Source organism: Rhipicephalus sanguineus, chromosome 8, assembly GCF_013339695.2.
Source record: "Rhipicephalus sanguineus isolate Rsan-2018 chromosome 8, BIME_Rsan_1.4, whole genome shotgun sequence".
In the NCBI taxonomy this organism is placed as follows: Eukaryota; Metazoa; Arthropoda; class Arachnida; order Ixodida; family Ixodidae; genus Rhipicephalus; species Rhipicephalus sanguineus.
In genome coordinates, this window is record NC_051183.1 from 88,301,984 (window position 1) to 88,329,706 (window position 27,723).

At 48.3% G+C, this 27,723-nt stretch overlaps 1 protein-coding gene and 1 pseudogene across 2 annotated transcripts in view; one reads left to right on the forward strand and one right to left on the reverse strand.

The window, feature by feature from the left end:
• The window catches only part of LOC119402891 (uncharacterized), a 363,615-nt gene that overhangs the window by 309,694 nt on the left and 26,198 nt on the right, over positions 1 to 27,723 (reverse strand). The window contains exon 6 of one of the 2 annotated variants that reach the window (XM_037669932.1): positions 17,768 to 17,969. The exons of the other annotated variant lie outside the window; for it this stretch is intronic. Coding sequence (XP_037525860.1) covers positions 17,779 to 17,969 — 191 coding nt within the window. The 3' untranslated portion in view covers positions 17,768 to 17,778. Of the gene's footprint in view, positions 1 to 17,767; positions 17,970 to 27,723 lie in introns of those variants that run through there. 2 annotated transcript variants of the gene reach the window in all.
• Positions 593 to 1,238, forward strand: LOC125759569 (uncharacterized; annotated as a pseudogene).

Sequence of the window (27,723 nt, forward strand, 5' to 3'; positions counted from 1 at the left end):
GAATATGCCTCTCAGCATGGCTCAGTTCTGGGCTCATCGGACCGAATTCTGTATCAGTGACGGCCTTCTCCTTTGCGGTGGACGCCTGCTGGTGTCCGCTTCTCTGCGGAAGCACATCCTCTCCCTCATCCATGACGGACACCTCGAAGTTAACCGCTGCCGTGTCATCGCCAGGGGAGCTGTCTGGTGGCCGACCATAGGGAGCCAGGTCAAGACCATGGTAGAGAACTGTCCCAACTGTGCCGCCACGTGGGTCCAGCGAGCAGAGACACTGTTCCCTACTGCGACGCCTAGCCGTCCCTGGGAGCGAGTCGGGGTGGACATCTTTCATCACGAAGGAGCCGACAACATTCTCCCCGTAGATCACTACTCGAGGTACCCAGAAGTGCTATCTCGTAGCTCGACGGCGTCTACAGCGGTGACCTCCGTCATCAAAAGTGTATTCGCAAGTCATGGGATCTCAGAGACCCTCGTCAGTGATAATGGGCCTCAATTTTCGTCGGCAGAATTCCGCGTTTTCTCACAGAGCTACGGCTTCTCCCACGACAGCAGCAGTCCCAGGTACCCGCAGTGTAATGGGGAAGTCGAGCGTATGGTGCGGACGGTTAAGGAACTCTTCAAGAAGTCTCCGGACTGGCCTTTGGCACTCTTGGCATACCGCAATGCAGCTGGCGTGAGCGGATACAGCCCTGCTCAGCTGCTCATAGGGCGCAGCCTCAGGACTCGCCTTCCAGTCCCAACGGCCGCGTTGCCTCCTGAATCGCCTAACGCTGCTGACGTCCACTGGCATGACACTGCCCAACGACATCGCAGGCGTCAAGATTTTGATTGTAGACATGCTGCATAAGATTTGCGGCCCCTGGAGGAGGGAGAATGAGTGTGGATTCGCGACACAGATTGTGCTGGCACTGTTCTTGACAAAGCGCAGCGTCCACGCTCCTACGTGGTCTAGACGGATGCAGGTCCTCTCGTCCGCAACCGGAGACATCTGGTTCCGCAGCAGTCTCCGTCATCAGGGCGTCTAGACGTCGGCAACTCCAGTCCACGGACACAAGAATCCGAATGCCTGCCACAGACTCCAACTCACCCAGAGCCTGTGTGCAGTAGTCGAACTCCCTGGGCACTTACTCCTCCACCAGTTTCATCGCCACCGGTTGCCCCAGCTACTCCCTCAAGACGGCCTGTGTAGGTTGTGTACACTCGGTCTGGACGTTGTGTTAGGCCACCGGTGCGGCTGAACTTGAAGTGCGTGTCATGAGACATTCGCCATTAGGTTACTTACCTGAGAGCGAGGGGTTGCTTTCTGTTGCTTTCAAAAAAGGAGGATGTAGAGGGCGCGAGTGCCAAACCGAATATGAGGCGCCCTCTATAGGATATAACAGATAAAGGGTGTACTGCTTATGAACGGGGGCACTGCTGCTCGGGATTCGAAGCCTGTGTTTTAAGCCCGCGGCCCTCGGTCTTCAGTCTGCCTCCTCGGCCGCCTCGGCTCGAACCCTCCACTGCACACCCTAGGAATCCGAGGGCTCTGGTGGTCAAGCGCATCAGGAACACCACTACAGTCGTTGTCCTCTTTGATGACCTAAAGGTACCCAACTGCGTCGTGTGCGGACAAAGCATGCATCGCTGAACAATCTACCGCAGACAAACGGACGTATGCCACGCCTTCGGCAGACTGGGACACCGGGCCGATGTTTGTGCGACACCCGACAACACGATCTGCAGGGGATAAGGCATTGAATCCCCTACCGAAGACCATGTGTGAACGCCAGAATGCGCCCTGTGTGTGGGCCCTCATCTCACAGTGGACAGGTCATGTAAGCAGCGATTTCGTATGCCGTACATTGTTTGCAGAAGGAGGGAGCGCCAGAGAGTCAAGTCACCTGCGTCGCCCGTAAAGGAACGAGCTCAGAGCAGGTCACTCTCGAGGGGACGCTCCGAGACTCCACGATCCCGTTCCAGGAGCCGCTCGCGTTCCAGAGGACGTTCCCGCTCCATGGGGCCGCCAACTGTGCGTATCCACCTGCGCCGGGGCAGACCGAATGGGCCAATTGAGTCAAGGGAACAGCGTCAATGGTAAGTTGACCGTGTTGGGATTAACCTATACCGCCCACTTCCGTGCTCTGTTGCTGGTAATCGGTGGGTGATCATAGCTGCCGACCATCTGACAAGATACGCCGAAACGGCAGCGCTACGTTCGGCTGGTGCTCGTAACGTTGCCACCTTCATCTTGCATCGGTTCGTTCTTCCTCATGGTGCACCACGGGAGCTACTGAGTGACAGAGGTCGCATGTTTTAGGGGCGAAGCTCCTTAAGGCGGCACCCGTTCGTCCCTCGTAGTCGTCGTCGTCGTATTAGTAGCAGCAGTAGTAGTAGTCGTCGTCCGTAACAAGTCTTACGCTTTGACCTCCAAGGTGGTGCCGGTGGGAGATTTTTCCTGTGCGTTGTTGAACAATAAAAAATTCGCAGCGTGCGCGTTAACTAAAAGCCGAATTCTTCTGTCTCTCATTCCCCATTAGCAGCCATTGGCTTGTTCCAGTAGGAAACGTTAGTAGAGGTAGAAGTGTAAGTGTTAGCTAAAAGCCGACTTCTTCTGTCTCTCATTCCCATTAGCAGCCATTGTTTACCTCCAAGGTAGTGCCTGGTCATATTTCTCCTGTGCGTGATTAAACAATAAAAATTTTGTTCAAAACGCCGTTGATTGATGAAATAAACCAAAGAAAGACGCCAGATGTTTTGTAAAAGCAAAACGAAAGAACGCCAGATGTTTCTAAAGCAAAACGAAAAGACGCCAGCTGCTTAACGAAAGATGCCAGATTTTTCTAAAGCAATAGTTTTCTAAACAATAAAATTCACAGCGTACATGTAAAATTAAAGTGAGCTGCAAGTCGTCATAACTCATCGAACCTTTAGTATAAACGCGCCCGATCTCACGTCGGTTGGGCAGAATTCACGGAAGATTCACGGTTTACCGATGAACCTCCGCAGCTTCGCCCACTCATCATCATTCACTCCGTGGATATGCTGTGATTTTTTTGTCTAAAGTTCTACAACAGCTTCTTCACCCATGCCGTACAGTGCACCGTCTAGCGAAGAAAAGAATTCAGCGCCTTGGAGATAATCGAGGGCATCGTCTATGCGGGGAAGAAGGTAAACATCTTTCCTCGTAATTTTGTTCAGGCGCCCGTAGTCCACGCAGAATCGGATGGAACCATCTTTCTTCTTGACGAGTACAACTGGGGAAGACCAAGGACTACAAGAAGGCTTGATGACTCCGCGCTGTAGCATGTCGTCAACTTGCTCTGTAATGACACGACGCTCCGCTGATGACAGACGATAGGGGCGCTGGTGCAAAGGAGTATTGCCCCCTGTGTCAACTGTGTGAACAACGGTGTTTGTTCGACCTAGCGCCGCTTGGGGAAAGTCAAACGAACGTCTGAACTCGTGCAGCAGGGCAAGAAGCTGCGCTCGTTGAGCCGGAGCGAGATGACTGTCAACAGAACGCTGAAATGCGTCTGAGGACACGCTGTCCGACGCAAGGTGAGGAACCAACGCGTTCAGCTCCGGATTCAACTTGGTGTCGGAGAAATCAAGAGGCACGATTACGCCTTCATCAATAGGCTGAATGTGGCCGAGCGTCTCGTTGCGGCACAAATTGAGAGGGCACAAGTTGGGATTAGAAATAAATTTCCCTGTGCTTTCTTCACGAAGCGTCAGAACGGCGAATGGCAACGACGTGTGGTGGCGGCTACCGAACATGTCAGATGGCGTGAACAGAACAGTAACGTCAGAAAGGGAAGGGCAGTAGGCGGGAACAAATACGGCGCTGAAAGAAGGGAGGTCAATGTGCGTCGCGACGACAAGGTTGGTCACAGTAGGTACGGTCACATCGACGGAAGGCGCGTCACGAAATGCAGATAGTTCCACTTCGGCCCGAGCGCAGTCGACAACGGCGTGATGGCGTGATAAGAAATTTCATCCTAGAATGATATCGTGGGAACATGAAGCCAACACGAGAAATTCAATGGTGTACAACACGTCTACAATACCCTACAAAGTGGACGGGGAGATCGCCGCTGCGGTAGCTCAGTCGGTAGAGCATCGGACGCGTTATTCGAAGGCAGCAGGTTCGGTCCCTGCCCGCGCCAAGTTATCTTTTCGTCCACTTTTCTTTCTTCACATTTACCTTACACTTGCTACTAATAACACCCCCTATATATATATATATATATATATATATATATATATATATATATATATATATATATATATATATATTATGGTGGTGTGCGTGTGTTCAGAAAAAGAAAAATAATCAGCGAAAAATAATTCGAAGCAGGTTATCAGGGACTCAACGAAACCTGCAACCTTTCGCTCCGCAGAGACCACGGCCACGCGCCACACGTCCTCCGGCGTACTAAGGGTGAGATATTTATATACACAGCTTACCGCTACCGGTACAAAGAGCTCGGAGGTGCTAGCGGAGGTGCTAGCGCGGAGGTGCTAGCGAAAAGGTCGCTTTTCGGAAGAGTTCAGATGCTCACGTCCGAATTGCACTTTCGCCTAGAAGGCATGGTCACCCGTGCTCGCGCGCTTATCTCATGAAGGGGAAGGTTTGTACGTCTTTTGCTTGCACCGCAATGTTTGCGCTGAAGCTATTAGCCGCGCGACGGTCACTGCTTGCAGCGGCCGTGTTTGCGAAAGGAGTGAGCTGTTAGCGTAAAAAGCCAAAGTAGGGGCCAGTCGGTTGGTCATAGTCGACACTTGCAGCGTGCTACTCAAGCACAAACAAGTAAGAACTGTGGCAGTTGTTAGTTCGCGCTCAACCTGTGTATACATGTTCGCTCTTTTCGTGCATTCCTTTTGTTGAGCAGCGCGCTGCAAGTGTCGAACTGTGACAGTTGTGAGTTCGTGCTCGTCCTGTGCGTGCTCTTTGCATACCTCCTTCGAGCTTTAGCAGTGCGCTGTAAGTTTGGAGCCACTTGGCGTTTTCGTGTCGAATTCCAATTCGCTGTTGTCGCATTCAGTATTTTGTCTTTGTGTGCGGACGCTCCGAATGTGTTGGAGATGCTAAGAAGGTCATAAGGCGTGCTGCACTGTTGTGTGGTATGAAAACTCGGGGAGGCACAGCAAAGTAAAAACTTTCCGTTTCGCTTTGGGCGTCACCATTTATGTTAAAAATTTCCCGTTTCGTTTTGGGCGTCACCATTTATGCTTCGAATTAGAAGAATCTTGAGTAACTTGCACGAAGGCCGAGCTGCGCGGTTCACTTTCAGCCTGTGTCTAGAGCGGCAACTTTTTAACAGCAGAGCTGTCAAAACTTTTCACTGCGCCTGCTAGTGCGAACACCAATGAATCTGCGCGCGCTCATCTCGTCCTCTTCTACATCTGCTGCTTTGTTCCCACAACACGCGAGCTGAGTTTTCGGGCCGTAATATCACGTAACAACTAGTCACGTGACTGAAAATGACGCACCATCACGTAATATCTATTCACGCGACTGACTAACGTAACGTTACGTAATAACTAGCAACGTAACTAAATAAAGTAAGTTTCACGGCAAAGGCGAAGCAATGAATGCGATAGCAGCAAATTGAACAAATTGCAGTGTTATACGATTCATATCCGATCTCGCGTAACAACAAAACGCTGGTGTAAGAGAATACGGCCGCTCCAGGGAGAGACGCTCTCCGCATAGTCACTTCGCATTGAGAGCGCAGCATGTAGAAGTGTATACGAGCCGCCCGCTATCACGCAATAGTGGAAAGTACGGCGCGCTTCGGTCTGTTTTTTCACGCGATGAAGGACACGGTGAAATGATTTCTAGAACACGTATTCCTGGACGCCCACTTAGATGGGGTGTCCACTGTACACAAAAAAGCTGAACGGTAGTCTTCCGAAAAAAAAACACGTCAAGTTTTGAAATACCGCATTGGTATGCTGCAGCAGTATAGATATGCGTGCCTCATGCTCCAAAAAAATGCACCAACCGGCTCATAGAAAGAACAGTGCGAGGGAAGTACGCTGCCGTAAGAGAGCTTGATAAGCTTCAATATATGGCAAAATTGCTTTTCATATAACTTATTCTTATTCTAACTCCTGTTCTAATTTGGCGGTCTCTCTGATTAGTAAATTTTTACAAAGTATTTCAGCTGCTCATAATGCTTGCGCGAGCAATGCGTGGTACATCTGCTTTATACCGGTGTTTATTACACATACACTTGCGCCCTTCTTGTTCAAGGTTAATCGTAGCTGCCATGAACAAATTTTGGAATGAAAACATCTCCTTGAGATAACTTTAGTTATTGTAAGGAAAGAGAACAGAGACAACGCCCGTACGCTCGGCCAGCTGTTCTATTCTGTTCTCTCTTCCTCTGCTTCTCTAGCCTAGCATGCGCCCGTGCCCGACCGTCGCTCTTCTTCACTACATTCGGCCACGCTGCGAGCATGGAGTCCTGCAAAAAATCGCATCTTTATGGCGGTGGTCCTCTCCTCGCAGGTGGAAACATTCAGAGGTCCTGGGCCACCATCCGTAGTATACTGATGCCTCTGGCGGGCGGAAACGGCTGCCTCGCGGAGGCCGGTCACGGCCTCGCTGTGACTTGCTCTGGAAGTCAGGCGCTGATGGTTCTGGTGGACGCCATTGGCTATGTCGTGACGGTCGTCGCACCGTAAGCGCAAACGTCTCAGGCGGGCGCGATTGGCTGTGTCTGGGTGGCCGCCCCGACCTGCCTTGCTGGGCTGCCGAACACTCTGGTGGCCGACATTGGCTGTCTCGTTGTGGCTGCAGGTCTCGGCCACGCTGCGACTTGGCGTTGTGTTCTGCAGAAGGTAGCGCTAGCGGGCTGCACTGAACCTTCATAGAGGGCCGAAGGTGCCTGCGACCCTCCAGAGAGGGTCGAAGGTGCCTGCGACGACTGTCTTGTCGCAGTTCTGAACGCATTGTAGGAGGTCCTTGAGACTGTATGGTGGCCGGCTGCGAAATCACAGGATTAGGAAAGATGACCTCAGCAACTGTGAGATCCTCGGCAGGCTTTAGCTGTGAGGCCGAGTTTATGTCTGCCGGTATGTCGAATGTCGCAGGGCTACCCTGTTCAGGAAAGCGGAGGTCAGCATCCAAACCACCGGTAAACTTGGGCTGTATTGGCAGGTCTATAATTACGCCAGCTTGATTGGTCGCGTGAGCGGTGATGGTTGTTGTACGCTCTTCGAGTTCCTTCACCGGTAGCGTCTCAGACACGACAGAAGCTGGCACCTGCATGTGCCTTAGTGAAGGCGAGACAGGGGGCCGCTTCTCCGTCTGCGTTGGACCAGGAGCGCCAGCGCAGTCCTCTCGATGGTGGATCAACATGGGAGGGGGGCCTTGTCCTTCGTTTTTTGTTCGCTGAGGTAGAACTGGCGTCGTCGTAAAATAAACCGGCGCCTCCACGTGCCCAAGTGATGATGAGCTTGGGACCCCCATAATCGATTTTTGTGGCTTGGAGGCGGTCCTGGACTCGGGAAAGGAACGTAGTGAGGTGGGCCGCGACGAGACGATCGAGTTCTCGACCGCGAAGCCCACCTTATGGCCTGTGTCGGTGTCTGCATCTGCCGCGGGGCCTTGCGCGAAGCTTGCTGTGAAGGTGCACCATCCGTACAGTGTTTTTGACGGTCTCGGTTACGGAGGGAGGGCATGGTAGTGGGGGCCCGAGCTGCAGCGTCGAGCTTGTACGTCTCAGAGCACCCTTCCGCGGCACACAGTGGGTCGGTAGTTATAGGGTCGCAGGCATGTGATAGCGGGCGAAAAGGGCTTATCAGCTTGGCGCACCATTCAGGCCAAGACCGCTGCCTGACGCCTTCGTAGGCATGCCCCGCCTTGGCGGCATCGCGAAGGTGGTCGATGGCCACCAGCCATTTGTGATTTTCCGGCCAGGCATGGCGAGAGCCGAGCGCATTGATGGTAGCCACCCACACATAGACGTCATCTTGAAAACCCCGAAACACCTGCAGTTCCCATGGAGCCATTGATGGTAATTGCCTTGCGAGGACCCGGACGTTCTCGTGGCAAAATCGTCTAGCTCCTTAGCTAACAGGGATGTCGCCCGCATGACGTCCGTGAGGTGGTCAAGCGAGGAGCTTGAAGAGCCAGGGGTGGTGTCCGCGGAGATTACGGGGGCCGCGGCACTCACGGTGGTGGTCGAGAACCCGGAATGAGGTAATCTCATGCAGGCAAGTCGCTGCGACAGGCTCGCAGCGGTGCGGATGATCTCCGCTGCATCGTCGTGTGAACCGCCCGGAGAACCAGTGGCGACGGCCGCGGAATATGTAGTCGTCGCAGCAATCAGCACGGCGATGTCGTGAATCAAGGAAACGTGGTCGACGCTATGAATGAGAGCGCCGGTATAGTACCGCCGAGTCGCCGAGGAGGCCTGGACGCCTTCCCCGGACGGTGCTTCTAGCGCCGGCAGGTTAGTGGGTGCCGGGGAGGCTTGGACGCCGTCCCCGAATTGTCCTTTCTGCGGCGGCAGGTGTGCGGTTTCCATGTCCTACGAAGCACGGACGGCGTTCCTTGACTCGCGAAGACGGACGAACACAGGCGTCTTCTGCCTTAAGGCTTCGTTTCCGACGACTGCGCCATTGTAAGGAAAGAGAACAGAGACAACGCCCGTACGCTCGGCCAGCTCTTCTATTCTGTTCTCTCTTCCTTTTCCTCTGCTTCTCTAGCCTAGCATGCGCCCGTGCCCGACCGTCGCTCTTCTTCACTACATTATCTTAAATCGACATGCGCAGGTGCTAAGATCGTTGGACCGCCAGTAGTTTTATAATTATGGCTAAACGTTGGGTGGGGCTCCTTTCGAGAAACCAAGAAATAATTTTAGTATTCCCAGGAAGCATGCTGTACAGAAATTGGTGTTCTTGAAAAGTTGAAATACTTTATTTCTTTTTTATTGAGAGGACTTATAACCCTCATGACGAATGACCTCCAGCCAATGAATAAACCCATAGTCCCACGCGCACTTCTTTTTGTAATCTTTTTGTAACTAGACTGTTGCACGCATAGCCACCGCCTTGCGCAAACCGCGCCCTAATGTCTGGGAACCTTCCAGATTATCTTAGAACCTTCTCAAAAGCGAACAGTTGGCATTATTCCCTAGCTAACACGGCCACCTGCGATAAGTTTCGAATGTTCGACGCCGCATGCACAAATGCCGCCGCGCCTTACAGCACTTCATATTATCGACGGCCGATGCTCTCTTCGCTGCTATCAGTATAATGCATGCCTTGTTGGCAGTTTCACATTCCATTTGCCGGCCACAAGTTCGGCCAAAGAAAGTTACGTATTTCGAAGTTCTGCTGGAGTCTTCTTCACCGTCACGACCACGTGACATCTGGTGGACGTGCTGGGCATCGATCGCCGTATTTCTCGCATACAACATGGCCGCGCAAGAAATCACGCAGATGAGGCCATACAAGATGGTATACGGAAGAAACCCGACAACGACGCTGGACGCCATGCTACCCAACGTCATCAACGAAGAAAAACCTCGACGTAACATCTACCTTCCGTGCGCCGAAAAAGCCGAACAGCTTGCCCGCCTACGCATCAAGAATCAGCAGACTACCGACAGTCGCCGTTACAATCTTCGACGAGGCTTGGTGGAATACCAGCCCGGTGACCGTGTTTATGTCCGGGCGCCAATACGTCGACGTGGACTTAGTGAAAAAAGTCACAGTTTTGCCGCAACGGCGAAGCAATGAATGCGATAGCAATAAATCGGAATGTAACGCGAAGAACGGAAAGCAGCTCGAAATTGCCAGCGCGTCGCTGGAGCCCAAAGGACGCACGAAACGAACGCACACAGGGCGAGCGTGAACTATCATGCGTCACAGCTCGACGCTTGAAGCGCACTGCTCAAACATAAAGCAGGACGCACGAAACGAACGAACAGGTACACACAGGACGAGCGCAAACTGTCACAGTTGTTACTTATTTCTGTTTGAACAGCGCGCTCCTTTCGCAAACGCGGCCGCTGTGAAGTGACCTTCGTACGCTCTCTGGCTTCAGCGCGGACATCGCGGGGAAAGCACAAGACATACAACCGCCCGCTCCACACCCCCCCCCCCCCGGCTGCCCCCTTCTTTCCTCGAGATAAGCGCATGAAGGCGGCCATGCCCTGTAGTTCGAAGACCAACGGCGTTCGCAGGAGCGGGGCGATGATATTTAACAACGCGCGCACATCGCGCCATCTATGTGGCGAATAAGAAAGCATGCTGGAGGAAATGGTGTATATAAATAGCTCGCCGTTAGCCGGCTGAAAGACGGTACTGTTGGTGGCGTAACCGTCTAAAGCTAATACCGCTCGCTGGAAAGCGAGAGGTCGCCCGTTCGATTCCGCGTGTCGGAAAGCTTTTGTGAATTATTTTTTTTTGTTTGTGGCTTTTATACATATATATATATATATATATATATATATATATATATATACGGTGAATGACGGCGGCCGGCGACGGCAAAAATCAGCCGAGACTGTCCATATAATTGCTATCGCAGTAAAAACTTCTTGGGCAATACTTCAGGCCATACAAGGTTATTCGACGTCCCGGCGCTCTAGAGTACGAGGTCATCCAGGAAGGCATCACGAACTCTCAGCGGCGCCGCGCAGAACTTGAAGTCGTCCATGTCATGCGCCTTAAGCCTTTTCATACGCGTTAGGGAACCTAAGGACTGCTTTTCCCTTTAGCATTGTACTTTATTTGTGTATGCCCTTTTCCCCCTTCCATGTTCTGTAACAAGCATTGGGACGACGCTTTTTAAGAGCGGGGCAATGCCACGCGTGCTTCTTTTTGTAATTTCTATGTAACTAGTCTGTTGCACGCGTAGCCGCTGCCTTGCGCAAGCCGCAGCCTAATGTCTGGGAACCTTCCAGATTATCTTAGAATCTTCTCATAGGCTTGAGCACGCAAACGCGAGCAGTTGAGATTATTCTAGAACTAAATCTGCCACCCAGCGATTAGGATCGAATGTTCGATGACGCATGTATAAAAGCCGCCCCGCTTTTCTGCAGAACAGGTTATCCACGGCCGACGCTCTGTTCGCTGCTATCAGTATACTGCCTGCCTTACTTGCAGTTTGAATTTCCACTTCCCGGCCACAACTTAGGCCAAATAAACAGTTACGTATTTCTGACTTCTGCTAGAGTCTTCTTCACAGTCACGGTCACTGAGAATAGCATAACCCTGGCGTCTCCTTCGCTTAAACAGTGCTCGCGAAGCGATGCATATCGGTTCCATAAGAGAAAAAAACATCATATTTGCTCAGCATATTAAGGCAATATATTCAAAACCTTTCAAAGGAGCATCGATCCGCCAAAACAGCCGATGCATTCATTGCAATGAACATATGTTGTCTAGAAATATTTCTTTTTCTGCCGAAGCTGCACGTTCCTAAATGGTTGGTTGGATGAGTACGTCCGAGACACACTCTGTCAATTAACCGATGGCGATCAACCCTCAGCTGAACGGAAGAGTGGTTGTGTCCGTTTCTCTGGTAAAGTTTGTCGTGAAGTCGTACAAACAGCTACCGAATAGCCACGTGCTAATATTTTTTTCCGGCCAATATTTCAGCTCACTCTCATTGTTCTGCGGAATACTTCATTTTTTATTTCTTTTCATCCAGAGAACCAGACCTGTACATGAGCGCGCGCGCAGTGGGACTTTAAATTTCACACCTTTTCCCGCGCGCGGCACGGTTCGGCCTGTGCAAAAAAAATAGTTCACCAATGCATCCAAACTGCAATTTTCATCAATTTACAAACTGCTGCAGCCGTTAAGTGTCTCATGTAATTTTACACAAGTCATCAAAAATATTGCAGTTAATGTGGCTTCAAGCGTGTATTCGCATGCATAGATTACACTCTTCAACCACGCGTGTATGATTGCGCGCCGTCTTTTCACCTTGTTCCTTCTTTTGCACGGCGTTGGTTGAAGGTGGAGAGGAATTAGAAGCTCGTTCAGCGACGAGCTTCTAATTCAAGTTGAAATAGAAGGTGAGTAAATTCCAGCAGTCTCTCTATTTGCCCTTGTTCCCTCAATGCAATATGCGATTCGATGATGAGGGTCACTGAGGCGAAAATCGCGGATGCTGCGTACGTAGTGCATGTGTAGTCCTAGCTCTTTTCAGTGTGTGTAATTGCACATTCCGTAGTTTTTCCATGTTAACAGCGAAAACCGGACATATGCCAAACGTTCTTCGGTATGGAGTTAGAGCATCGCTTCAATTCCCCTTAACTTTTTTATGAGCGATCCACGGTTTTTTGTGAAAACTATTCGCGATATGATATCAACTGAACGGACTGCCACCTACCAACACCTCCTAGACACTTGTCTAGGAGGTGTTGCCCCTGCACGGTCCGAAAGACAGTTGCCGAGCCGCTGACGCAGTCTGTAGCTGCTACCTCGCGGTAGATGCAAGGTTACATTTGTGTTTCTACGAAAGACCACTGGGCTTGGTATGCAGTATGGTCACACTTTGTATGAAGCAGCGTTGAACAAAGGACGGCGACCAGATCGGATGATTGGCCGCTCTAGACAAGAGTTATTCAGACTGCACTTGGAAGAGAAATGCGTCGGCTACTTTGGTGTCAGCTGTCCGGAACCTACATTTATCGAGGAGGTTATGCCCTTTAACACGTAGCAGCGAATGGCATGTGGTCGGCGTGCGCGGCGATTTCTCGTTCGCTTCTGGAGGAATGCCTCGCGTTGCCACATTGCCATGCTGACGCGCCGTGCGATCTAGAGTCGATGCCAGCGCCCTATTAAATAATACGGAATTATAAACTTGTGCATGTGTTCATATTTCCCATGCGAATTAGATGTGAACGCTGGTGCAGTCGAATGCAAGGAAGTCATGCGATCTTCTGCCTTGCAAATTCAACCACACGTGTATTTGTTTCATTTACGTACGTCATCTCGTGCCTTGTCAAAGGGGCATCGGGCAGCCGCCCTGCTTGATTCAATAAGACTTCTCGGCATTTTTTTCTACTTTAGTGGAATCCATCTATTAAAATAATGTCATGATGAAATCTCATCTATTGCTACTTCAGGAATTCATTTATTGAGAAAGCTGTCATTTCAGATACTGGCGCAGTTTGAAAGTTGTGGTCAATAAGTACGCAATGCTGGTAAGCTATGGTATTCTGGCTGTAATGCATTTCTGCTGGATTTGCACCGTATGATTTTTTGCAAATGAGCTATCAGCTAAATGTAAGATTTGAAACTTTTGTGTTCTGTTTTCTTGCGTGGAATGAGTGCCACTGTTTAAACTGCTCATCAATTACACAAACATAAACACACGGATCTTACGATTGGGCAAGAGAATCTTCATGAAATTTAAAAAAAAGGCTGTTAACAAGAACTGAATGAGGCCTAAATGCTTGCTGGTTTATATTACTTTTAATCACGATTCTCCACCATGAAGGCATAGCTTTTGTCAGTCCACACAAGTACCGCGTAGAATGTATAATGAATATTTCAAATGATGAATGCTGTTTTATCACTGCAAGTTTATCTTTCTGTTGGCACCACAACCTATCATTATAAAAAAGATTTCTTTCAAAGCTTTTAAACATGTGTTCCATTTCTTTCATAAACTTAATAATTTATGTATTGCTTTTTTTATTACAGATCAGCTATTTCTCCCTAGAAGATGGCAGCAGTGCTAAAGACGCCATGCACAGGGAGCTCCAACACATATTGTATCTAAAATGATCGTACAAAAGTACAGCTGAGTTTCTGAGAACAAATTAGCCTTTAAAAGCCCGGCAAATGTGCTGCTGTTTCTCCTTGGTAAGTGTCAATAGAAAACAAATTCTAGTTTTGTCTCCTGCTCTGGCTTTCATTGACAACATCCTCATTATGAGGTTCAGTGTTATGTAGACTTCTCTATGTTTTGATATTTCAGTCGTAGTTGTTTAGAAAATGTTTCGCCACAACCATTATATTGCACATACTGCATTACTGATGTCTGTTTGGAAACTAATCTAACTGATACAAATTTTTCAGAGTTTGTATATGCTGCCTTCATGAATACTGCCAACTTGTGCCATCAGGGGTAAGAATCAGCATTGAAAGAAACAGTTTAACTGCTACGAAAATGCTTCTCCAGTGCAGTGTTTGATCATCTTATTTTCTGTTTTATCGGAGTTCCTATTTTTAAGAGCCGAGAACCAGAGCACATAACCAATTTCTTTGTTTAACAGTCAGCAGCACGGCTAAGCAGCAGGACTCGACAGAAGGTACACGGCAACTACAACATTATGGTACTTACATCGACTATCCCAGCAACGTACATAAATATCAAAGGATATACGTACTGGAAGGAAACAAGGTCATTACAGAGTGCTTGTGCGCCAATGCTCCTTCCATAGTGCTATCAGCAAAAAAAGTATAATCTTTTATAATTTGAAAGAATATATGTTGTTCTGGAAGAGGGTGACAGAATAGAAGATTTAGTGGGACAATTTTTTGTTGTTTTTCTTCATCTTTTGTATCATATTGATGGGGTTCTCACATAACTACGCAAGCTACACCACTAAAAAACTTGTAGTTGAAAGTGAAAAAAATGTCATGCTATCCAATCAGCTCCTCATTTCTTTCTGTCTGTGCTTCTGATCTTCATAATCATGCATAACCGATTAACCTTCCAACAAGTGTCCCTGCTATGTGTTGAAAATTGTTGAATGCCTAAGAAATGACTTTTTAAAGAGAAGCTCATGATTTTTTGTCTCCTTGTATTTCACAGCTACAAGGCGTACCCTGTTCTACACAACTGACACAGCTGTTTCGGACATAACAAAAAGGTGCCTCATGTTCGCTGTGGATCAGGAAGGTGCACTTATGCAAAGACGGCGTGCCACATTGATGAAAGACACCTATAGAAGCCCAAGCAACACTTTATAATCGCAAGAGTTCACGAAGGGATATAAAATGGCGTATTGCCTTGTATATATTCAGTGTAAAATAAATCTGAAGCACCAGAAATATTCGTCTTGTGATTTATCTGGAGGAGAGACAGACAAAAAAGTAGCTGGGCATCAAATTCTATCCAAGACAAAGAACTACAATAAATGTGCCAATAAATGTGCCAAAATGCTTGGCTTTTATATCAAGAACATGCTCGGTTATTGCATGGTGTTCCACTACAGTGCCAACCATGGCGAGAGGTGTTTCCAATGATTTGCCAAGCACGGCCTTCCTTTGCTTGGCCAATGGTAGGCTTGTCACACCTGCCAAGCTCATATTTTGCTTGGCCTCTAATAACTTCCCATTCATGGACAGCTTGGCCACTGATGATTTATCATGCTTGGGCCACGGAGAAAGAAGTATTTGAGGAGGAGAATCTCTCGGCCGCGGCAGCGCGCGAGGGTGGCGTGATAGCGTCACGGCGGAATGCGGTTACGCCGAAACACGACAGATGACGCTTTCGGCCTGTTGCCATCATTTACATGCTCTTCTATGGGCGCGACGCATAAAAATCGGGATAGCGCCTCGTACATTATAAAATTTCTAAGATTTCTGTCTGTAACATCAATAGGTAGATATGACAGATACTTTAGCTGCAGTTACTAATCGATATTGCCAGAATTATAGGCCGTACAGCGCTTGAAACGAACTGCTAGTAGCGGCCCATGAGCAGACGACGTCTGGCGCCGCATGCACACGCCCCTCGCTCCTCGCTCCTCGCTCGCATGTTGTGCGCGCGCATGCGTAGGTGGCCTTGGAAAGGAAAGTTGCCTTGGCAATTTGCTGGGTTCTTTTCTCATTAGCGCTCTCAGTGGCTTCCGCTCGTTGCGCCGGCGGAGCCGACTCCGATGTTTGCGCGCGCTTTTCGTGCCGCGAAAAAGGAGAGTGCTTTGCAGATTTCCATCAGTGCTACTTCAGGATGAGGCAGAAATGTGTCGTGGCGAACTGCAGCAGTGGGTACGCGTCCTGCAAGGAGAAGGTAACTTCCTTTTAAGTTCCTAGAGACCCAGTGAGGTTGGAAGCGTGGGCTCGCGCCATACAAAGAAATGACCGACAGCTGACGCCTCGTGACTACGTTTGCGAGAAGCACTTCTCGGACAGTGACATAGACAGATGGCGCTATTATGGCGAACTTGGTGGCGAAGTTCTTCTTGACACGCCTAAACGGCCAGTGTTGTTTCGAGACGCCGTGCCTTCAATCTTTCCGCGCGCTGTCCCAGATACTTGTCTGCTGTTCTAAAAAAAAGCCAATGTGAAATTTCAACCACCTGGGGTTTTGTAACGTGCACCTAAATGTAAGCACACGGGCCTTTAGCATTTCGCCTCCATCTAAATGCGGCCGCCGCAACAACCTAAATCTGAATTGATGGCATATAGGGTAAGTCCCATCATTCGTTGAAATGAATTATAACTAACTCATTGAGTTGACGTTATCAAAAATTATAGATTTCACGTTGTACAAAATAAATGACGCTGGTAATTTTCCTGTATGTGACGCCATTTTTCTCGTTAATTTACCGAAAAAACTTTGAGTGCGCTTGAGCTTCGCCTTTGAGAGTAGAACGCGATAGCGTAATCGGGCCCTGTGCGCATCGCCTTCTCAATTGCTGGCCTCGCCGACACGGACGCCGACACCGGTATTTCTGCAAAACGGGCTCGTTAACGCTGTCGCGTTAAAACACATCCATTCGGGCGTGAAGAGCGAACGGCGAATCCGTGACGATTGGCCTTGAACCGACGAGCTTCGTCGGAGAGCGCGGTGAGAGGGACGCGCGCATTTTTCCTCCTCCGCTGGCGGACTCTCACGACAGAGGGCGCGGGAGCGCTGTGCCCGATTTTGTGTCTTTATTAGGCCGCCCGAGCGAGCGCAGTGTCGCCTCTTCAGGAATTCTCGCTCCGTGGCTTGGGCCAAGCAACTTTTGCTCGTAGGGGTTGCAGCAAAACACGGGCTAGGCAGCTCCAGCTCGTGTCTCACGCAGGGCTGACGATGTGGCTGCAGCGCTGGTCATTTCTCTTCAAACATAATAATAATATTATTATCTGGGGTTTAGCGTTTCGAAACCACGATATGAATATAAGAGACGCCGTAGTGGAGGGCTTCGGAAATTTCGACCACCTGGGGTTCATTAACGTTCACCTAAATCTAAGTACACGGGCCTCAAACACTTTCGCTTCCATCGAAAATGCAGCCGCCGCGGCCGGGATTCGATCTCGCAACCTTGGGGAAAGCAGTCGAGCTCCATAGCCACTAGACAACCGTGGCGGGGCATATATGTTTTATTAGATGAACAAGAAGAACCATCCGTTCGTCATGAAATTCTTTTCCCCACTGAAGTATGTTGTGCATAACATGGAACGCTGGATAGTGCACTATATTAGAACTAACTACAGATAACAAAAGTTAAAGAACGATTTAGCAAGGCTTTCACATGCCCACAAAAAACTGGAGGTTTGTGTGTGTTCCTTTACTCCATCAGAATTTTCTCTTATTAATCAGCCAGTTTAACATTCTTCTTTTACACTGTCAGGTATTTCACTTGTGTGTACTCAGCTGTGTGTATAGCATGCCTGATACATAAAAATTGTGTTTTGCTTTTGGCAATGTCTCGACTGTTGTATGGCTGATCTGCACACAGGTGTCCATTTTGGACGACACGATTATATTTGGAGCATGTCACGGAGTTTAACTTACCTACTTTTGTAAACTTGTGTATCTGCGTGTCAATATCTCTATGCTTGCGCATGACTCCTCACCCGTTTGGGCATTTTCTACATTCTTTATTCCAAAACGGAGCCCACGATCTGCGACACCAACCATTTGTTGAATTTTTGTACTCCTTTTTCAACTTCGGTTTGACACGTAGAGTTGTATACCGCAGTCCTGTTCTTGCAGTGATTATCGTAATACTCCGAGCAATTCTGCGAAGGCCCTTCAGAAATCGCTTTATTTCGGACATACAGTTCGCAACCTGAAAAGTCAAAGTTTAAAAAAACGTGAAATAGTATCACACGCATATTTGGCGTAGTATATTGAAGATTTCATTGGCCACCGAATGAAAACCACACTGGAAGCCTAATGACGTAGCTAGCATATATGTAGCTCAATTTCTCTGCTATGCGCGCATACTAGGTCAGGTCGCAGCTCTCATTCTTGAGCGCGCAGTGGTATTGTAAACATGCCTCGGATAATACAATATGTCAGCAGGAGTGAAGTGCCTGCTGTCACGCGATTTCTTCGTGGTGAGGGTTGCAGTATAGCAGAGATGCACCGACAAATCAGCAATTCGTACTACACAACATTCAATGTTGCAGCGAGGTGCAACAGTGGTGTAGGAAATTTTAACCACAACGCACAGACGTCCATGATGCGCTAATACAGCCAAGCAAGCGTCAACGATAATGTTGTTCAGCGAGGGCCTCAGGCGATCCGAGAAAATCGTCGCGCCCCAGTTTTACAGCGAAAGCTGTTATGAGATCATTTCACCGGCCGTTTTTGGCGCCGTAGTTGTCCGCCGCCGCCGCCGGTGTCCGTAACCAGTATTGCTCGAAATGAGAAAAAAAACTAAATAAGAAAGAAATTCCAGGATGGAACGAGAATCGAACCTGGGCCCTCTGCGGGGGAGCCCAGTATTCAACCTCTGAGCCATGCCGGTGCTTGAACCTGCTTTGCTAAAAGGTCCTATACAGGCTTCATGTCGGGAAGGAACCATATTAGCATATGCAATATAGCGTGGTAGAAGAGTAAAATAAGCACCAAGCGTCGCACAACGCGAATTCTGTAACCAGGCGTCACACAATGCGAATTGCGCAACGAGTAGGTTGTTGAATGCTTCCAACCCATTACAAAGGACCCTGCCATAATTCTTCATCGTCATCAGGCACAGCATCAACAAAGTGCGCATAATGCCTTACATAGGTTTAGCAGGTACCAACACTCTCCGTAGAATGACGAAAAATGGCAGAGTGCCTGCTGCCCTGCTTCTCAAAAATTACAATGATTTATAGCGTAGTGGGTTCCTCGCAAGTGCACTTGTATTGGTTGCCAAGGAAGCCCATAAGCGCATGATCCACTTCCTCTGGGTCTCAGTAAAATTACACTGATTTATAGCGTAGTGGGTTGCTCGCAAGGGCACTTGTATTGGTTGCCAGGGAAGCCCATAAGCGCATGATCCATTTCCTCGGCGTCTCAGTAAAGTTCTTCGCCCCCCCCCCCCGTCTCTTTCCCACGTCAACGTATGTTATACAGCATGACGGGAGAGGGAAATAGCGACCGGGCGTCACCCAATGCAAATTACATAACTGGTGGGCCGTTTAAAGATTCCAACCCATTACAAAGGGCTGAGCCATAATTCTTCATCGTCATCAGTCGTCGCGTGAACAAAGTGCACATAATGCCTTACAGACGTGTAGCTGGTGCCTCGCTTCTCCGCAGAATGACGAATAATGGCTTAGTAGGTGCGTCCAAACTTCACAAAAATTGTGATTTATGGCGTAGTGGGTACCTTTCTAGTGTACTTAAATTGTAGCCCCAAGAGAGCTTAACAGGCTCTAGAAACGCCGCTCTTCCAGCTTTCGCTGTGACTGTGCTGCGGTTTTAGCGCAGGCCTGGCGTTTTTTTGTTCTGATTGATGCATTTCCTAAAATTTCCCGTTCAGCTCTTTATACCACCGTGAGCGAGAGACTCCAGTATCGCAAACTCTGTGCGTGGTTGGTTCTCACAATCCTCGCCAGTCATCTCAAAAAGCAGTGAATGAGCTCCGCCTTAACGTTTCTCCCGCACTACAATGATGGAGAAGATTTTGGGAGCTGAATACTCACAGAGGACGGGACATAGGTTCGTTTCGAAACTGAAGGAACGAAAGCGCACTTCTAACAGTGCAAACTTTCTGATTTCCTCAGTCTAAAGATTTTCAAGCGAAGCTTCTCCAGCAAGAAGCGTACGGGCTAGTTGTTCTGAAGCAGGAATGGTGTTCTCTATGCGTAATTCATGAAACCTGACACGACCACCAGTGCAGCCTAACACAGAGCGACTATTGAACGTCTCGGAAGGGTTATTCAGAGAACAGAAGAGAAATGTTGTCATCAGGAATAAGCTGCAAACTGCAGCTGCAACAAAGAAGATCATGCAACGTTTTCGGTGTAAGTGTTCCATCACCAACCACGCCGCGCGGACATGGCTCCCTCTGATTATCATGTCCTTGCGCCCTTGAAACGCTAGCTTACAGAACTGATTCAAAGCAGAGCCTTGTATGAGGGCGGCAAAAGGAATTTGGCGCCACGCTACGGCATATGTCTCAGTAGGAACTGTCACTATATGGCGATGTAGGTGGTACCGAGATGTTCTATATAAGGCTGTTTTATTTTGACTCTGGTGTTTATTTCGTCAGCGATCCGACGTTTAAAGACATAGCCCTCATATATATTCCCATATTATTGTTCCCACGTTTTAAAAAAGTGACGATATTATGGTGCTCCCAGGAATATCGTAAGAATCTTGTTTCGGGTAAGAGCACCAATGACTACTCAATCTATTTATGTCAGCTACCCTACACCTATTATCCATACTTTTGTCCATATTATCCATACTACACCTGTTTTCCATACTAAGCTTTTAGAAAAAAAATTGAGGGAGAATAATCAATACTATATTCCTATCAAAGATTCTACTTTCAGCGATTGACTTTTCTTATTGCGATGGTAATTACATGGACACTCTCGACGTGCAGTTACCGTCGCCGTCGTTTTCCGTTTAAAATCCAAATGAATCAATCGCTCCGCGCATTGTATGTTATACACGCAAGTAAGAGCGCGCAAGCGGCTAAACCAGATATGAAACGAGCCGTCCATCTCCGTTGGCCGCTGATGTCACCCCGTGTGCCGGAGATACCTGAGTGATCGCCCCGTGTGCGAGGCCTGCGTTCGATTGTTACTCACACACGAAGAAATCGCGCCGGTCGTCTTTATTGGGCGAAGTTGAAATTTCTCAGCAAGGCCACAGCCAATTATAGTATTTATATAGAGTCTACCTAACTACATTTAGTTACACAAAACATACAGCAGATCCCACACGTTCTGGGAATCGGTTTCATGCGAAGCAGTCAGCGAAAACTTCTATGCTGTACTTTATGGCTTTAAGTCAAGCGTTACGAGGTGGATCGACATTTTCTTTTAAGTGTAGTAGCTGTGTGCACATCGTGGGCTTACCAGGCAAGTCGACAACGCTGGCGTTTAAAGGGTACCTTATCGTGCGACGTAACGCCAGCCCTCACGTTAGAGTGCATACGTCAGTATTATCGAAAATAATTGCACTTTATGGTGCAATCATGTGAATATCATACGTAACTTTCGTTAATCTATACATGTGGGGTCGAGGAATTGCTGAATCATAGGAATACAAATGTAATGTCTATTAGACTGTGATAAAAAGCGGCGCCAACACTGGAACCACAGACGCTAATTGGATATGACGTCCGTATCGTAGGAGTATATATATTTTGTTTATTGCGTTTTTTAAAATACGATAGCCGCACTCCAACCACAAGTGACTTTGAACCAACATTACGCCTGCAAAGGCTGTTTTTCCGAACCAGTTTATAGACCTGGCGTGGCTCTGGATTAGAATACCTGATTGCCACGCAGAGTGATTGGGTTGGATTCCTACTGGGATCCTAATTTGTATGGTTTCCATTCGTCGGGTCAATGCTGCCGAAGTCGGTTTTTCTTAACGCTATCGCATTTAAATTACCAACATCTAATCTCTCCGTTCCTGGGTAGATATAAATGTCAATGACCTGTGGCGCATACCCGTACATCGCGTTCTGTGGTAAACGGGTATGTGCCACATGTGTCTGGAGGAAAGGGTTTGGCGATCGTACGAGACAGGATTTTCGCATTATTAAATATCAAGACCCAACAATCATATTCGTCAAATCCTCTTAATCTCCCATGCCAATCTTGGTCTTCACCAGATTAAGGAGGCGATCATCACGCACCCAGACGTAGGCGGCTAGATAGATAGATAGATAGATAGATAGATAGATAGATAGATAGATAGATAGATAGATAGATAGATAGATAGATAGATAGAAACGCTCAAAGTGCCCAATGTTCGCTTAGAAATGCTTCGCATATAAAAAGACATATATGCGGCTTGTTTTATATAAATCATGCTGGGCATCACGGTTTTCGTTCTCGCTCCGCAAAAAAAAATGGAGCATTTAGGTTTGCTTCATTATCAGTCGAGAACGTTGTTCTATCACACATACACAACCCTTTTTCTGTCTTCTACCACTGCCGCGTAACATTCAATCGCAGTTTATTGTGCGAAGAAATATGTCGGATCGACCGGCACGTCCTTAAGTGGCCGTTCGTGAGCACTACAACGATGCACTTAACAAGATTCAAGCTGTTACCGGGATACCTTGCTACTAGTGCAGCAGCATTGGCAGCTTCAACGAAGAATGCGCGAGTGATATAGAGATCACATATAACGTGCGACATAAGTGAATTATTGTTTTAAAACGTTTGACAGCCTCTATTCTAAGCGTTTAATATGAATCTGATAACCTTGCGTTCACCACAGTCAGTTTCCCGTCGACAGCATTTTTATCGCCAGAAATATAATTCACATACACAAATATTATTACACATATAATAATGGGCAGTGAACGGAAACTTTTCTTTAAGTACTGCTGTCATTCGGCAATAAGTGGGCCTGCCTACTCTCAAGTTTAGAGTTGCGCATGATGCTTTCTGTTGGACCTCTAAGCCTTCCAACTGCGGCGCGGTTAACATCGAGCCAAAAACACGTCTTGCAAGATGAACCGCTTTAATGGAACTAGAAAAAAAAGAAAAGAAGAGGGCGAGCCAGCGCTGCCACGTGAGCACGCGTCAGCTCGTGAGGAGCATCCATAATGATGATGTTTGGTCTTCTGTAGACGAATGACGAAGAAAAGGAAGTCACAGCAGTCTCCCGCGCCGACAGATGACGTTAGTTGGCTTCCAACGGGTAAAGTAGCTGTACGGGCCGCTTCACAACAGAGCCGTCGGGCAAGCATAAAGAGCAGGTCCTGACAATGCTGTCGCGTCCGCTGATCAGTTCCTCTATGCGGGCCAAACTCCACAGTGGCCTTGGAAGCTGTTTATCCCCGAGTAGAACTACGTTGCCTTTCTTCAAAGAGTCATTTCTTTTGGCTTGGTTGGATGTAAAGTTCCTGAGTTCATTAAGGTACTCTTTATAGCAACGATACCAAAATGCTTGCAAATCATCTTCTCGCTTGCTCCAAAGTTTCTTCAGTGCATCGTTGGTAGACTCGGTGTTGATTTTCAGTTCGTAATGTGGTAGCGTTGTCAGTCTCCTTCCAACGAGAAAATCTGCTGAAGACAGAGGGTACGGTTCATCCACGTCGTTGAACACGTAAGTCAAAGGTCGAGAATTCACCACGGCCTCCACTTCTGTTAGTAGTGTAACTAACTCTGTCCGACTGACAAGCCGTCGCCCAAGCATCTTCTTCAAGCAGGTTTTTACAGAACGAACGAGTCTCTCGTAGAACCCGCCCCACCAAGGAGTGCTCGGGCAAATGAATTTCCATTGGATCTTCGAGGAGGAAAAGAAGGCGAGTACGTCGGGGTGTCTTATCGTTCGCCAAAGCTTCTGTAGGTCATTGGACGCTTTGACGAATGTTCGTGCATTGTCGCTGTAGATAGTGTGACAGAGGCCCCGCCGTGATAGGAATCTCCGCAGGGCGCAAAGAAAATTCACTGTGGTCAAGTCTTCAACCAGTTCCAAGTGAAGAGCTCTTGTCACCGCGCACGTAAAAAGAGCAATGTAGGAGCGCTCGTGGGGATGCCCTTTGATGTATAGTGGCCCCGCAAAGTCAACTCCACTCACGAGGAACGGAGGGGCTTGAGTAGCAGGATCCTGAGGCATACAAGGTGAAGATTGCTCAACAGGTTTACTCTGTAGGCGTTGGCAGATGGCACACCGTCTTATCGTTTTCTTCACAGACTGTCGTGCTTGAAGAATCCAAAATCGTTCTCGAACTTGAGTCAGAGTGTCTCGAACTCCCCCGTGGAAGACCTTTGCGTGAGCATGATTGATTATCAGCATATTGAGGTGTGAGTCTTTTGGTAGGAGGATGGGATGGCGAGAACTGTACGAGTCGTCAGCCCTGGGAGCTTTTCCTTGTATCCGAAGAAGCCCGTTTTCGTCTATGAACAGTCTAAAATGCCCAAGTGGACTTTGTAAAGGGAGCGGTTTCTTGCTCGCGACACAGTCTGCTTCTTTACCAAAGTGAGATCTCTGTTCCTCTCGAAGCAAATAGCACTCCGCTTGCTGAATTTCCTCAGCAGACAGCTCCCCAGACCTATCATTTTCCTTCTTCAACTTTTTGGCATAACGGAAGACCCATGCCGTTACTCTTAAAAGTTTTGTGAGGCTGCTGAATCGTTCAATTTCAATCAGCGATGGCAGCAATGATCTCGTATTAACAGCGTGGGTGCTGACCTTTAGTTCTGTCTCAGCTGCCTCGAGCTTTCCGTTTTCGATGTCATTCCTTCCCCCGTATACGGGCCAGCACGTACCAGACATTGCAAGCCATCTAGGTCCAAACCACCACAACTGCGACTGACTCAGTTTGAGCGCAGACAAGCCTCGAGTGAGCAAATCGGCGGGGTTTTCTTTTCCAGGACAATATCGCCATATGGTATACTCAGTCAAAGTTCTGATTTCTTGCGTCCGGTTCCGCACAAACTCCTTCCAGGTAACGGGATCCTTGTTAATCCAGCAAAGTGTAATCTGGGAATCGGACCTATATGTTGCTTCACCAATTCCAAGGTCGCAATTCTTCACGATGTAGGCGTACATTCGGGCTGCAAGCAATGCTGCCATCAATTCCAGCCTCGCTAGAGTGACCGTCTTTAACGGCGCAACTCTGGTCTTTGCCATCAGTAGCATAGTCCGGACGGTGCCACTGTAGTCGACCGTACGAAGGTAGGCTGCAGCCCCGTATGCCGACTCGCTTGCATCAGAAAAGATGTGGAGTGCTGCCGTTTGGTACGGGCCTTCTCCGCCGGCTGCTAGGAACCTTGGAATACTGAGGTCACTAAGCATGGTTACTTCCTTGCTCCATTTCAGCCAGACAGCAGACAATTTGGGTGGCAATGTCTCATCCCAGTCGAGGTTTTCCTTCCATAGATCTTGTAAGAAGATTTTCGCCCGTACTAAGAAAGGTGAAAGAAACCCCAAAGGGTCGTAGATCCTTGCAACAGCCTGAAGCACAAAGCGTTTTGTAATCCGATGCTCCTGTATGAACTGGAGGATATCCTGGGGCTTGAACGAAAAGGTATCCGTCTTCTTGTTCCAATGAAGTCCCAGTACTTTCAGAGGTCCAGAAGGTGAGCAAAGAGATTTTTCCTGTGAAGTGATTCCTTGTTCGAAGGCGGCAGATACTAGAGGATCATTGCTGGCCCACTTGCGAATGTTCATGGAAGCTTGCCTGAAGATCTCAATTATTTCTTTGTGCATCTGGATAGCTTCTTCAGCTGCGTCGGCTCCAATCAGAATATCGTCCATATATATGGAGATTTGCAATCGTCGAGCTGTCACAGGATAGAGGGTTTCTACGGACCTGAAGTGGTGTTTCAATGTAGCAGTCAGTAAGAAAGGACTTGAAGTAGCTCCGAAGGGCACTCTAGTCATTCTCCAAACTTCTATTTCCGGCATTGGGCTGTTCACTTGTGGGGAAGTTTTGAACCACAAAAAGCAGAGCGCATCTCTGTCTGGTTCTCTCAGGCCAATCTGTAGGAACGCCTTCTCGACATCGGCATTCATCGCTACCTTGTAGCGTCGGAAACGAAGCAGTAGGGTCACTACGTCAGGATTTAGATTTCGGCCAGCTTCCAAGTTATCATTCAAGGACTTTGAACCCGATTCGTGAGAAGATGCGTCGAATACGATGCGTACCTTCGTAGTAGATCGGTCCTCTCGTATTACAGCTCGATGTGGCATATAATACAGGGGTCCAAGTGGATGCTCTTCTGTTTCAGGTACTCTTTCAGCAGATCCTTCATCGAGGTACAGTCTAATAGTCTCATCGTATCTTTTCAAGAGCTCGCTGTCCTTGTTAAGTTTCTTCATCAAACTACGCAGACGTTTGGTTGCAACTGCATAGTTATCTGCCAGGTCAACCCTTTCCTTCCACGGTAGCGCGACTTCGTACCGATTGTCTTTCTTCTTGATGTTGTTCTCGAAGTTTTCCAGCACTGAATCGGCGACCTTCGTTTCTTCGTGTTCGGCCTTGATCACGATACTTCCAAGATCCCAAAACCGAGTCAGAAGTTTCGAGATGTCTTGCTCTGTCACCGTGGCTCGAAGGACTACGACACTGGCACTCTGTATTACGTTTGTTGTAGCAGACAACGGCCCTTGAACCGTCCATCCCAGTCTTGTCTCGACAGCTTTCAGCTTTTCGTGCACAGGCTTCACGGTACCAGTTACTAGATCCCAATAATAGTCTGAACCAATGAGAACCGCAATCTGTTTGTCTTCAACTCCTTGCAGAGAGAGAGCTTGCGTATCCAATTGCATCTTGTTCATTTCTCTCAAAACGTTTTCTTCTGGTACCGGAATGCATTCACTGCATATTGTGTCCACTACCAGTGCATCCATTGAAATCGGAATTTCCTCTTTCGCAGGGAGAATCGATACTCGCACCCTCTGCATGGTTTTCCGCGCGTTTTCACCACCGAACACGCCTACGGTCAACGTCTCCTCTTCTATTACTTCGTAGCCAAGTCTTTGGGAAGCTTTCGCCATAATGAAGCTCCGCTGAATTCCGCCATCGAAAAGGACTCGGTAGCGACCAGATGTTTTGGTTCCTGATATGGTGGCCGTCAGAGTCTGCAGCATTACGACTGAGCTTGGCTGCTTGGAGATTAGATTGACCGATGCAGATATCGCCTTCTCCTTGTCGCTTCTGATCTCTTCCGATGCGCAAACGGATGTTGCGTGCCTTCTCGCACACTTTCCACATTTCAGCCGGCTTCTGCAATCTTTCGCCAAGTGGCCCTGCTTTAGACAACGGAAGCATCTTCCGGCTTTGGTAAGCATCTCCTTTTTGAGCGAGAGGCTGATCTCCTTTTTATCACAAATTTCAGCAGAATGTTTTTCGGAACGGCAAAACAGGCACTTCTGCGGACTACTAGCTGAGCTTTGTAGAGCAGCTGTCATGGAAACGTCTCGTGGATGGCTGGGCTTTAATCCTCCTTTCTCTGGTGTGCGACTTCTTCTGTGTATCTCTTGTTCGGCCACAGCTTCCCGACAAGTCAGTTGAAGGTCGAAGAATTCCAAAAGCATTTGAAGCTCGTTATCTTCTGTATTCGAAGAAGCTGCAGATGATGGTGATGCCTTGCGCGCCTCGTGAAACCGAAGTACCATGTTAGTCGGGAGAACTCTTAACAGGATTTCTCGCAGCATGGTGCAATAAATTGTCGAGTTCGTGCCGAGCGCCTTGAGGCTTCGAATATGAACCTGTACTTTGTCATACAGTTTCCTCAGCTGATAAACGTCTGCTGATGATGACACCGGTTTGAGGTCCAGCAAACCTTGTAGGTGATCTTGAACGATGATCTGTTCATCTCCAAAACGCTTCTTTAAAATTTCAATGGCGTCTGCATAGCACTCTTCCGTAGCTTGCAATCCCGATATAGCTGAGGCGGCTGCTC